This window comes from Abramis brama (genome assembly GCF_963993115.1).
Source record: "Abramis brama genome assembly, chromosome: 2".
NCBI lineage: Eukaryota > Metazoa > Chordata > Actinopteri > Cypriniformes > Leuciscidae > Abramis > Abramis brama.
In genome coordinates, this window is record NC_139964.1 from 66,580,004 (window position 1) to 66,592,229 (window position 12,226).

The 12,226-nt window shown below is 35.7% G+C and overlaps 1 protein-coding gene across 1 annotated transcript; it reads right to left on the bottom strand.

Annotated features, from left to right (window-relative positions):
* Positions 1 to 1,140: 1,140 nt before the first annotated feature.
* On the bottom strand, positions 1,141 to 2,676 carry LOC311077411 (uncharacterized protein). Its single transcript, XM_084105866.1, has 5 exons — positions 2,555 to 2,676; positions 2,409 to 2,469; positions 2,122 to 2,340; positions 1,745 to 1,928; positions 1,141 to 1,669 (listed from the first exon to the last, which is right to left on the bottom strand). Exons 1-4 carry the CDS (start codon positions 2,653 to 2,655, stop codon positions 1,833 to 1,835), a joined length of 477 nt encoding a protein of 158 aa, XP_083961992.1. The 5' UTR covers positions 2,656 to 2,676; the 3' UTR covers positions 1,141 to 1,669; positions 1,745 to 1,832.
* Between the last annotated feature and the right edge of the window lie 9,550 nt (positions 2,677 to 12,226).

Here is a 12,226-nt window from a genome sequence, read left to right on the forward strand (position 1 = left end):
TCCTTCTGTCCCACTCTTCCATTTGCCTAGATTTGGAATTACTTGCAACATGTATAATTTAAATGAGCAGATAAAACAACAGATAGACCTGCATGTAAATAAATTACGCAACAACTCCTTGGTATTTTGACTTAGCGACAACACCACCACTTTGCTACTAAACCCTTTACTCCAGTACGAAGACCGAAGGTCTTTCTGCCTCATGGTTGCGTGCGCAAGCAGTGATGACGTCGCCGAGAAATCCATGTATTCACTCTGTGGATTTTTTACCTGTGGTGATTGGCTGGTGACGGTGTGGTGAATAATCGGGTCCGGCTGAAGAAATGGGTCCGGGCTGAGGACCCAAGCAATCCGATTGGCTCAAAGCCCGTTTTATGGGTAATCGCTTTAGTGCCTGGTTACAAATCATACAAAATCACTTTATTATAGAAGACGTTTGTACTACGTTATAACGAATCATTAATGTATTTAATGTATTCTAAAGTATACGTTTCATATACTAGTATTTAACCGAAGCTATAGATTGTGAAATTAAACATTTCTCGTTGGTAGTGTTTTTTAGTTAGCTTAGATAATAGCATAGCATACAGCTAACGTTATCCGATGATCGTGATTCGTGCTATGAGCTTTTCCTGAGCTTATACTGCACTGATACTGCCTTACCATATTCACAGCCATTCGTAATGCAATTATAATTATGTAATTATTTTGTACACTTTTATTTATTAAAATATTCTTAAAATAATGCTTATTTGTGTATATTACTATTTTTCGTATTACCAGTTTAGACATTTAAATAAATTACAGAATGCTAGCTATGTTTTGTGGGTATAAATATTAAATATTAAATCTAGCCTTGACTAAAGAACAGTATAATAAAATTATGGAATCACAATTTTTAATGTAATTAATCAAACCCCTTAATTCATATAATAATCTTTTATTTGAAAGAAATAACATTTTTAAAGTATGTTTTGTGACAAAGTTATTTGTTATTAAGCAATGGGGCATAAAATGCTTTTTTATTACAAGCATGTCATTTGTGTACTAATGCATATGATTTATGTCAGAATTAATTCTTAATACAGAACATCATACAACACAATAACATTTAATGTAATAAAATGAGAGAACCAAAACTTATATAAAAATTTAATTAAATTACACAATACAATACATAATGAATTCAACTGAATTATGAGATGTAATATATTACATTTTTATTAACACAAAACTACAAGCAAAATGCACATCGTTTTAGGACATTTATAGAGCTTTTTAAAATACACAACAATACAAAGCAGCTTTAAACAAACATACTCTAGTATGTATTTACTTTCCTAAACACTTTTGTGATAGTCCTCTGGCTATACATTGTGGAGATTTAAAAACAATTAATGTTGAGTTAGCTGTGTTAAAATATTTAATGAACTGTAAGGTTAAAGTTTTTTGAGAGCTAATGAGACACAAATAGATGCAGTGTCTTTTGCTGTATGTAAAGTCAGATCTTTAGTTTGAAGTAAATTCATGTTGTATGTGCAGTCAATTCTTTGTGGAACCATCCTAAGGCCTAGATGATGCAGTCAGTCAGTTTCCCCTTTAGATGGTGCGGTCGTGACCTGGTAGGTGAGGAGGCTGGACTAGGTGTCATGGACTGACTTGAGGAACTCTGTAAAAACACACAAACAACATGTCACATGCAACTGTACACTTGCAGTCCTTAGTGCTATGGAACATCACTCACTGTTTTTGCTTTGATATGCAAGCCCAAAGGTGCAACGCAGCAGACGTAGTTAGCTCGTTGAACCTAGGGGTGTCATGGATGGACTGGCTTAAAAGGCCATTTTAATGACACACTCCACAAGATAAGATATATCAGCCCAAAAGTGACTGAAACCTTCCGTTCGTCTCAGTATTATAAGGCTGATCTGTACAACAAAAGATAAAAAAAGTAATTACTTAATGTTAGTTTAATGAGTTAGTTAACCAAAACATAAAAATCAGCCATCAGTTTCTCCCAACATATTATCAAATGATACCAGGGTGAGAAAATGTGTTTTTTTGGTGAAATAAAAAATTAGAGTACTTATTTGTACCAACACGATCCCATAAAATGCTTACCTCAGGAATCAATTCACACATTACAAGGTCGATATGTTCAAGCTTTTTGTCCTTCTTTTGCTCAAACACAATGTTGTCGATGTGTCCTAAAAGTTCCTCAACATGTGCTGACAAGGCTGGATGAAAGCTCTTAGGTTTTGCCATTTTCTCAGTCTTCATTTGCCACCATTTGTTCCACGTGGGTTTCACCGAGCCTTTCACAATTCCTTGAAACAACTCCTGAAAAAAATATTGCATATAGCAAACAGTATCTAGCCATTTTAAATTTTGTAAAGTCTTATATGTACCTGAATTTCAGCATCACTGACAAGAGAACAAATTCCTTTTTTTTCCACCTCCTCGACTGTCCTAAATTTAAAAAATCATCGATTTACTTGATTTATTAAACTTTTAAGCTGATTGATATGAATGAGGACACTCATTTTACACATACCTTTTATACGTCATATGCTGAACAGCATATGCTGCCATTGATGATGCGTGATATCTTCTCAGATGCCACAGATCTTCTCCCTGTATCACCTCGTTTTTCATAGAGGCCCATTTGTCCCTCACCTCCATTTATAAAAATGTATTTTTTTAGCCACACATACCCACAAAATGAAGTGGTTTCCCTTTTCGGGGCTCTGTCCACCGACAATTCTTGGAATAAGGACTGTGTCATTCTCATCAAGGTCCTTTAAAATATTTTTAAGTAAATAAGTAAGTAAATGTGTCCCCTGCCACTGAAATTTAATTAATAGATTTTCATTTACCCTCAGACAAGAAATGTGACTGTCATCCACATGTTTCTTGATAGTGAAGGATCGCCACCAGAGAACGAACGTGTGCACCTGTAAAGCAGTTCCACCATGTGCTTTACAGAGCTGTGCAATCCTTGTGTCAAGAATCTAAAAGAAATAGTAGATTTCAATAAAATGTTGTTGAATAATATAAGAAGTACATATAGGAGGTTCGTGTACAAATGACCATACAAATAAGCTGCCATTGGACGCATATGGAGGGCTCGCTTGAGTCCCAAAATTTCTCCAATCATGCATTCAAGTCTATGTCTCAGCACCCCCTAACAGAATCCACGGTTTCGAGAATATCCGAGAAACTTTATTTTTCGACCCAAAAAAACTATAAGGCGTACTAGCAATTTAAATTTTTTGGGTCAAAAAATAAAGTTTATCTGATCTTCTTGAAACTCTGGATTCGGATAGAGGGTGCTGAGGCGCAGACAGGAGTGCATGATTGGAGGCTCTAGAGCCTTCCAGAGCTGAGATATGGAGATTCCACAAAGCATTTATTCCATTGGGGCAGACAGTGAAATTTTGGGATAAAATTTGGCCCTTTTTGCAGCTTTTTGTTTGAACGTTTTCTGGAAACCGGGACTAATTAGAGCTATTACAAATGTCTCAAAAATGTTATCAAATTAAAATTCTAACGTCGTCATTCAGCCATGGGAAACTTTTCTTCTGTGGACACAGTGTCTCGAAATCTTCAACTGTGGCCTGGCATCTCGGAAGCTGAATGAGTGGACGCTTTCTGTCGGTTTCCTCACTCAAAATTCTCATATACATTTCCTAGAAAAAAAAATGCTTTGTAATTTTTTTACATATATAATATTATATATTATATAACAGACTTCCATTTATTTGACATCTTACCTCTTCTAGCTCCAAGATGTGAAAGCGATCCACTGAAAACTGATTTTTTTTTTCAATTTCTGTAAACACGTTTGGATCAGTCACAAATCTTTGTCAAAGTTACTTATTCAACTTTTTTAAAAGCAAATCAAATAAAGCATACCTGTGCGTGATGCATCACCTCCTGCCATGTCTGTCTTCAGGCAGTAAGAATCATGGTCATCATGACTATTCACTGAAAAAGGTTGTATATGTAATATTTTAAATTTGCCATAAACATTTACTTCAAAAAGTGGACCATCTACTGTAATGTACTGCCTTTCTCACCATTCAGGTTAATGTCACGCCGCAGGAATGGTTTGAGTTGGGACACATTGGTTTTCTGGCGGAGAATGTTGCCTGATTTGTCTTCAAGTGTAGCAACTCCTTTTCCGGTAATGTCTTTGACTACAAAAGGGCCTGTCCAGTTCCCCTCTAAACGTCCACCTTTGCGTCCCTCTTTTCTTTTGTTTGCTTTGAGTACCTCCTCTCCTTCGTGGATGTGAAATGATTTCACATTTTTTCTTTTCCGGGACTCGTACTCCGCCTTTTGCTTCCCCTGTGCTTTTTCAATGTGATCCCGCACCTTATGAAAGTAATGTATAATAAACAGACTTAATAGAATACCTTAAATACTGTGAATTATTACTTAATTATAGTTCATGCTACAGACAATTACCTTTTCCTGTACTGCTGTCACCTCTACTATCCGTGTGGGCATTACAATATTCGGATCCTCTGCTACAAAGCAATCTGTCTCAGACACTACCTTTGTGTTTAGAACTTCTGGCGTGATTGGGTGCCGGTGAAACATCAAAAAGAATGGTGTATACTTTGTAGAGCCCTAAAAAAAAGTGTTTCAACAAATTACATTTACATAATCAATTGCATATAATAATTTCTTTTTTAAGCAGTTCCAATCACCTGCTTTGAGGTGTTGATGGCATACACCACATCCTCCAGTTTTTCGTCCCAGTCATTCTGCATGTCATTGCAGTACTTTGACAATGACCTCTTTATAGTCTGATTAGTCCTCTCATCCTGTCCATTTGACTGAGGGTGGTAAGCTGACGTGACACACTGCTTCACACCCAATTCCTTAAATATGTCCTCATTTAGCTGTTATCAAAAAGGTATGCAAGACATGGTAGATTCTTATAACATATAGCCAAAAAATGTAATAATAAAATCTTCTTAACTAAATAATAATAACCTGGTTCACAAACTCCCTCCCCTGGTCTGTGATTATTCTTTCAACTATTCCATATGCATTAAATGCTTGTAAGACCCCTGTAGCCACCTCAACTGCGGTCTTACACTTCAGGGATTTGGCGAAAACCCATTTGGAGAAGAGGTCAGTCATTGTGAGGACATAAATGTTCCCCTGAGGACTGGTTGGAAATGGTCCCATCAAATCCATTCCTATTACAGTCCAGGCTTTAGTGACCTTGATAGGGTGCAACACTGGAGCCACTGTTTTAATAGTATCATTACACTGACACTGTGGACATTGGGCAATCTAAAAAACAAATTTGTAGGTGTTTGCAACATCACAAACAACAGAAACACATTACTTTGTACAACTACATCAGGGGTCGCAAACTCAACATAGGATCTTGAGGACACGACTATTAAAGAGGCTACATGCGAATTATCTTACCCACTTCATGACGTCCGGAAAGATGCCTTTCCAGTAGTATGCGCTTGCAATCTTATTAAATGTCCTTGTTATCCCCTGATGCCCACCTGTAGCTGGGCTGTCATGACAGTCCCGAAGGACTCGTTCCTTCTGTTGCTCATCCATGACAACTAGACGGTTTGATCCGTCTGCAGTCTTGTAATAAAGATGTCCACCTGTGTGTTAGAGACATAAAGAGGTAATGTGAGGGAACGCAACACACCGTATTTAAATCATGTTATTTATTGAAGAAAATATTATATAAAATTAGTTGTTTTATCATAAGCAAACGTAGCGGATACTGTAAATTACAGAATACATAACACATTAAAAGGCAATGATATTTTTTCTACTTCCCCTGCACAATGAACTTCTTAGCAGAACGCCTGACAATTCTCTTCTGTCCGGTGTCGGCGTTCCCTTGGTAAACTCCACGCTCCAGGTACTCCTTCACCTCAGCATGCAACGCAAACTGTAACATAACTTTAACGCAAAGCAAAAGTAATGATATTAGGTTGATTAAACGTATTAATTGTGCAGTCAATCGATCCAAAAAATTATCTAGATTAAATACACTTTTTTTCTGATTAAGTGCGATTGATCGCAATCATAAACACTCAAGTTTCAGTAACACTGTATAATAACATTCAGTTGTAAATCATTTAGTATTAGTGGTTAGTAAATGATTAACTAATCATTTACAAAACATGAATATGCGTTTCATACATGTTCAATAAATAATGTTATTTTTTTGTATGTATGTAGCAATTAGAGGGTGCAGAAAGTGTTGTAAATGTCTTGAATACACATACAGATCATTTGTAACAGGTAAGTGTAACACATTTACAAGTGATGAATAGTTTACACTTTAGATTAGGAGATGCATAAAGTGTTGTAAATGATTTATTCATGCATTTACACATCTATAACAGGTGTTGAACACTGTAGTGTGTACTGCAGTGTAAGTGTTGACTGGTGAGGGTATAGACAGCTGTCTTCTGTAGTGTAGTGTGTAGTGTAGTGTAGTGTGTACTGTACTGCAACTGCAGTGTAAGTGCTGACTGGTGAGGGCGAGAGTATAGACAGCTGTCTTCTGTAGTGTAGTGTGTAGTGTAGTGTAGTGTGTACTGTACTGCAACTGCAGTGTAAGTGCTGACTGGTGAGGGTATAGACAGCTGTCTTCTGTAGTGTAGTGTGTAGTGTAGTGTAGTGTGTACTGTACTGCAACTGCAGTGTAAGTGCTGACTGGTGAGGGTATAGACAGCTGTCTTCTGTAGTGTAGTGTGTAGTATAGTGTGTAGTGCAGTGTAAGTGCTGACTGGTGAGGGTATAGACAGCTGTCTTCTGTAGTGTAGTGTGTAGTATAGTGTGTAGTGTAGTGTGTACTGCAGTGTAAGTGCTGACTGGTGAGGGTATAGACAGCTGTCTTCTCTGAAACATATGGAGTCTTTAACCACTGTTCACCTGATGTGAGCAAAACATACAAAAAAATTTAACATAATGAACATTTATGAAACGCATATTCATGTTTTGTAAATGATTAGTTAATCATTAACTAATCAATTGTAAATGGCTTATAACTGAATCTACACAACATACATAAAATAATGAACATATCACTTATTAATTATTTATGAACGCATAGTCATGTTTCATAAATAATTAGTTAATCATTTACTAATCACTTGTAAATGACTTGTAACGAAATTTACAAAACATACATAAAATGTTATTATATCACTTGCTAATAATTTATGAATGTTTTGTAAATGATTAGTTCATCATTAACTAACCACTTATTAATGACTTACAACTGAACGTTATTATACAGTGTTACCCAAGTTTCTATACGTTTTTACTATATTTTATCATTTAATAACTTCACATTTAATCTCCAGATTAATGTAGAAACAACATAAAATAACTAAATAAAGACATTATATTTTAAATACTTGTTTAATGACATTTTTTTATATAAATGAAGGCCAGTATCACTGATACTAATACAGCTACTGATGTCTTGATAAATATGGGAAAAACAAAGAAATTGAATAAAGCGATCAAACACTCTGCACTGCATAATTTATAAATTAGATATAAATTAATCCTTATTAAAGCTACAAAGGTTCTTTAGTTAGGAGCTGTGAGTAATTTTCTCTGTTCCCATTGTTATTTGATTGACCTCGAGTGAGACAGCTATATTGGGTGCTGTCCCTTTAAGACCTGCGTTGCCGACTGCCAACTGCTGCGCAGTGCGCACCAAAGGTGCGCGTCTGTCAGGACACGTGTGTGTCTTTTCGCGCTCGAATGTTGTAAAACCATTTGCTTTAATAGCATGATCAATGTAACGCTAGCTAAAGGATGACAGAAAAAAATAAAATAACTTGGATAGCACGAGTTATTAATATATATATATATATTAATATATTCAATGCAACTATGCGCAAGTGCTCAAACTCGTTTTGATGTATTTATGCAAGTGCCTATAACGTTAACGTTACACGAGCTGAGGCCTTTAATTTTTAATTCTTCATTCGGCAACAAAGACTTTCGTCCAAATTGTATTAGGCCTATAACATTGCAAATAGTTTTTCCAAAAGAAAATCATGCTCATGCAAGAATTATGAACTTAGTTTTAAGTATCTATAACGGTAAAAAATATTACAGGCCGATAATTACGTTAATATTAAAATATAACTACAATTAAACATTATTAAAATACACCGGGTGATGGATATACTTACTGAGATGTTGGTTGATGAGAGGGGGAAAAAAACAATAATTAATGTGAAGTTAAATTGATAATTAAATTGTATTTTTGAATTAAGTAAGGTAAATGTATTGGTCGCAGAGATGAAATTGTCCAGAGATGTTTGGTCACAGAGATGAAACTGTCCAGAGAGATGCTCAGATGTCCAAAAGATGTAATTTTCGCAGAGATACTTGGTAGAATTTCTGACGAAAGGGACCTGTGAAACATGACAATTGTATATATAGTCCCGCATTTAAAAAAAAAAAGTGATGAGGCATTCTCATTGGTCATTTTCAAGTGTCTTTAAAAATGACAATATTTTATTGATGAGTCGCATTAAATTGTTTTTAAAAACCTGTGTAACATATATATATTGCCCTTTCGATGTGTGCAAAAATATTGTAGATGATAAAAAAACGTTATCTCTAATAGTTTTTTTTTTTTTTTTAATGTACAAACGTCATGGCAATATCATTACATCTTTGCATTAGAATATACAGAACAGGTGCATAAAAGAAATACAAATACAACAATAAAAATTATAATCATAGTATTAAACAAAAAATATTGAAAGGTTAAAGGGGCTTGGTTGTGTTTTTGTTTTGTAAATCATATTCTTCTTTAATGCAAACACTATTTATTGCATTCTTCTTTTTCATCACTTTAAGGGCTTAAGGGCTTTGCAGTGTAACAAATGCTTCGTGGAATCTCCATATCTCAGCTCTGGAAGGCTCTAGAGCCTCCAATCTTGCACTCCTGTCTGCGCCTCAGCACCCATATCCGAATCCAGAGATCCCTTTTTAAAGACATAAACTCATTAAGAAGTTGTCTCTCATTTATAACTCTTCTCATTTATAACTCATTTATAAGTAAAGTAATATATTACAAGTAACATGCATTACATAGTAAGATCACTTTTGATGTAACGAGTAAAGCAACGCATTACAATAATGTACATTATGAAATCAGATTACTTTTTGATGTTACGAGTCAAGTAATGCATTACAAGTCACATACTATATAATCACATTACATTCTAATAATACCAAATACATTTAATTACAGTAAAAAAAAAATTCACTGCAGATTAAGTGTTTTCGAAAACAATATTCACAGTATAAGTATGAATTGTAGCTGAAATGTAGCCATTGATGCATGAGGTCCACTATAGTGGACATATGATTAATCAGATTTCTCTCCCAATCTAAAATCAAAACTTGGAAAATGTAACTGGGTCATTATACGAAAACGTGTCATTTCCCACTTTTATTGTTTGATTTTCAAAGTACTGTTTTGAAAATCTTTAAAGGGATAGTTCACCCAAAAATGAAAATTCTGTCATCATTTACTCACCCTCAAGTTGTTCCAAACCTGTATGAGTTTCTTTGTTCTGCTGAACACAAAGGAAGATATTTTGAAGGATGTTTGTAATCAACAGATCTTGGTCCCCATTGACTTCCATAGTAGAAAAAAATATACTATGGTAGTCAATGGGGACCGAGATCTGTTTGGTTACAAACATTCTTCCAAAACTATCCCTTTAAAGATTTTCAAAACAGTACTTTGAAAATCAAACATTAAAAGTGGTAAATGGCACGTTTTCGTATAATGACCCAGTTACATTTTCCAAGTTTTGATTTTAGATTGGGAGAGAAATCTGATTAATCATCCCTTTAAGCACCTTTTTGGATGAAGTAGATCCTTACCTCCTTACCTCTCAGGAAAATGTGCCGTGCCATCTTATGTATTTTATTTTTTTCATATAACCAATGTAAATGTGTGTGTTTGGTCAACCCTGTTACTGACATATTAATTACTTTTTGAAAAGGTTTTAAATAAATAAATAAATTTTTCCATTTTAAATAAATGCAAAGGCATTTGCAAATGAGAAATGTTCCAGAGATATCGCTGCCACCAAAGTCAGTCTACTTTCGCATCCCCAATAGCGGCTGAAATTTTTCACCTTTGCTCTAGAGCCCTGTGCTTTTGGTACAGTATGTCACTCGGGGCGGGCCCTGGGGTCACCGTGCCGAATTTGGGGCCCCTGGGACCTTTCTATAAAACTCCAACTCACCAATTAATGTTAGTGGCTGAAAATGTTAGTTTTAGGGTTAGGGTTAGGGAATATTTTTGCCTTCGCTCTACAGACCGGCGCTTTCGGTATGTCGATCGGGGCAGGCCCAGGGGTCATCGTGCCAAATTTGGGGCCCCTGGGACTTTTCTCTAAAACTCCCACCTACCCATTAAATGAATGCGTTTACCACCACAGTGGTTTCGCAGACACCGCTTAGAAAGGGCCGATCGACTAGGGGGCGCCATTTTCCATCTCGCCACGGCCCCCTGGAGCGGGCGGAAAAGTTTGGTGTTTAAAGGTTTCATTCTCGTTAATTAAACCACCCCTACTGTACTAAGAACACTCGACTGAACACATCACACTCATTTTCAAGTCATTTTAGTGCTTGATTTGCATAAAAATGCAGTGTCCGTGAAACCATTATTTTGCATCCTCTGATTAGATCTGGGACATTTATGTGTTTTTGCTCTCCCGTCATGTGTGATATCAATTCTCGTTAATTAAACCACCCCCACTGTACTAAGCACACTGTCCACTGTCCGCGAAACCACTATTTTACATAGTGTAACAAATGCTTCGTGGAATCTCCATATCTCAGCTCTGGAAGGCTCTAGAGCCTCCAATCTTGCACTCCTGTCTGCGCCTCAGCACCCTCTATCCGAATCCAGAGTTTCAAGAAGATCAGATAAACTTTTTTTTTTGACCCATAAGGCCTACCCCTGTCATTTTTTTTGGGTCAAAAAATAAAGTTTATCTGATCTTCTTGAAACTCTGGATTCGGATAAATGTCCCAGATCCAATCAGAGGATGCAAAATAATGGGATAGTTTTGGAAGAATGTTTGTAACCAAACAGATCTCGGTCCCCATTGACTACCATAGTATATTTTTTTCTACTATGGAAGTCAATGGGGACCAAGATCTGTTGATTACAAACATCCTTCAAAATATCTTCCTTTGTGTTCAGCAGAACAAAGAAACTCATACAGGTTTGGAACAACTTGAGGGTGAGTAAATGATGACAGAATTTTCATTTTTGGGTGAACTATCCCTTTAAAGATTTTCAAAACAGTACTTTGAAAATCAAACAATAAAAGTGGGAAATGACACGTTTTCGTATAATGACCCAGTTACATTTTCCAAGTTTTGATTTTAGATTGGGAGAGAAATCTGATTAATCATATGTCCACTATAGTGGACCTCATGCATCAATGGCTACATTTCAGCTACAATTCCTTGGATCTCACATCTCCGAAAACGTCAGATCAAAATTTGAAATAGGCACTATCTGTATAAACAAACAACATATTTGAGATTAAAATAACTACATTCTCGACTGAAAAACTCTTAAATTTACATTTCGTGACACAATAAGAGTAGTATTTTTAAATTTCGCGGTCTTTCTCCTGCTATTGACGCAACTTGAGATTTTAAATATTAGCTATAGAATATACACGCTTTACATATACAATATAAAATTTAATTCAATCTTACCTTGCATATAGCAGCGGGATTTAGCATTCTACATAAAGCTACCACATAATAACACTTAAACAGCTCACGTTAGCTACAAGTTATCGCGAGAACAGATTTAGATCAGGCATACTACTGGCATACTAACTGGGTCCTCAGGGTTACAGAATACTATACGGGTACAGAATACTATACCACAACGGGAGAGAAATAAAGCTTCAACGGTCACTGAGAAGAGGAGAAAATGGCTGAAATCAATGTGCCGTCTGGAGAGAATGTCTCCTGCCTTGGTAACACTTTATAATAACGTTCAGTTGTAAGTAATTTATAAGTGGTTAGTTAATGATGAACTAATTATTTATTAAACATTCATAAATGATTAGCAAGTGATATACTAACATTTTATGTATGTTTTGTAAATTCCGTTACAAGTCATTTAGTCATAAGTGATTAGTAAATG

Excerpts from the sequence above, each read along its gene's own strand:
- LOC311077411 (XM_084105866.1), bottom strand. The coding sequence starts at position 2,655 with ATGAAAAACGAGGTGATACAGGGAGAAGATCTGTGGCATCTGAGAAGA. Across the intron at positions 2,470-2,554 it reads CAGCATATGACGTATAAAAG|GACAGTCGAGGAGGTGGAAA; the intron begins GTATGTGTAAAA and ends TTTTAAATTTAG. Across the intron at positions 2,341-2,408 it reads TCAGTGATGCTGAAATTCAG|GAGTTGTTTCAAGGAATTGT; the intron begins GTACATATAAGA and ends TATTTTTTTCAG.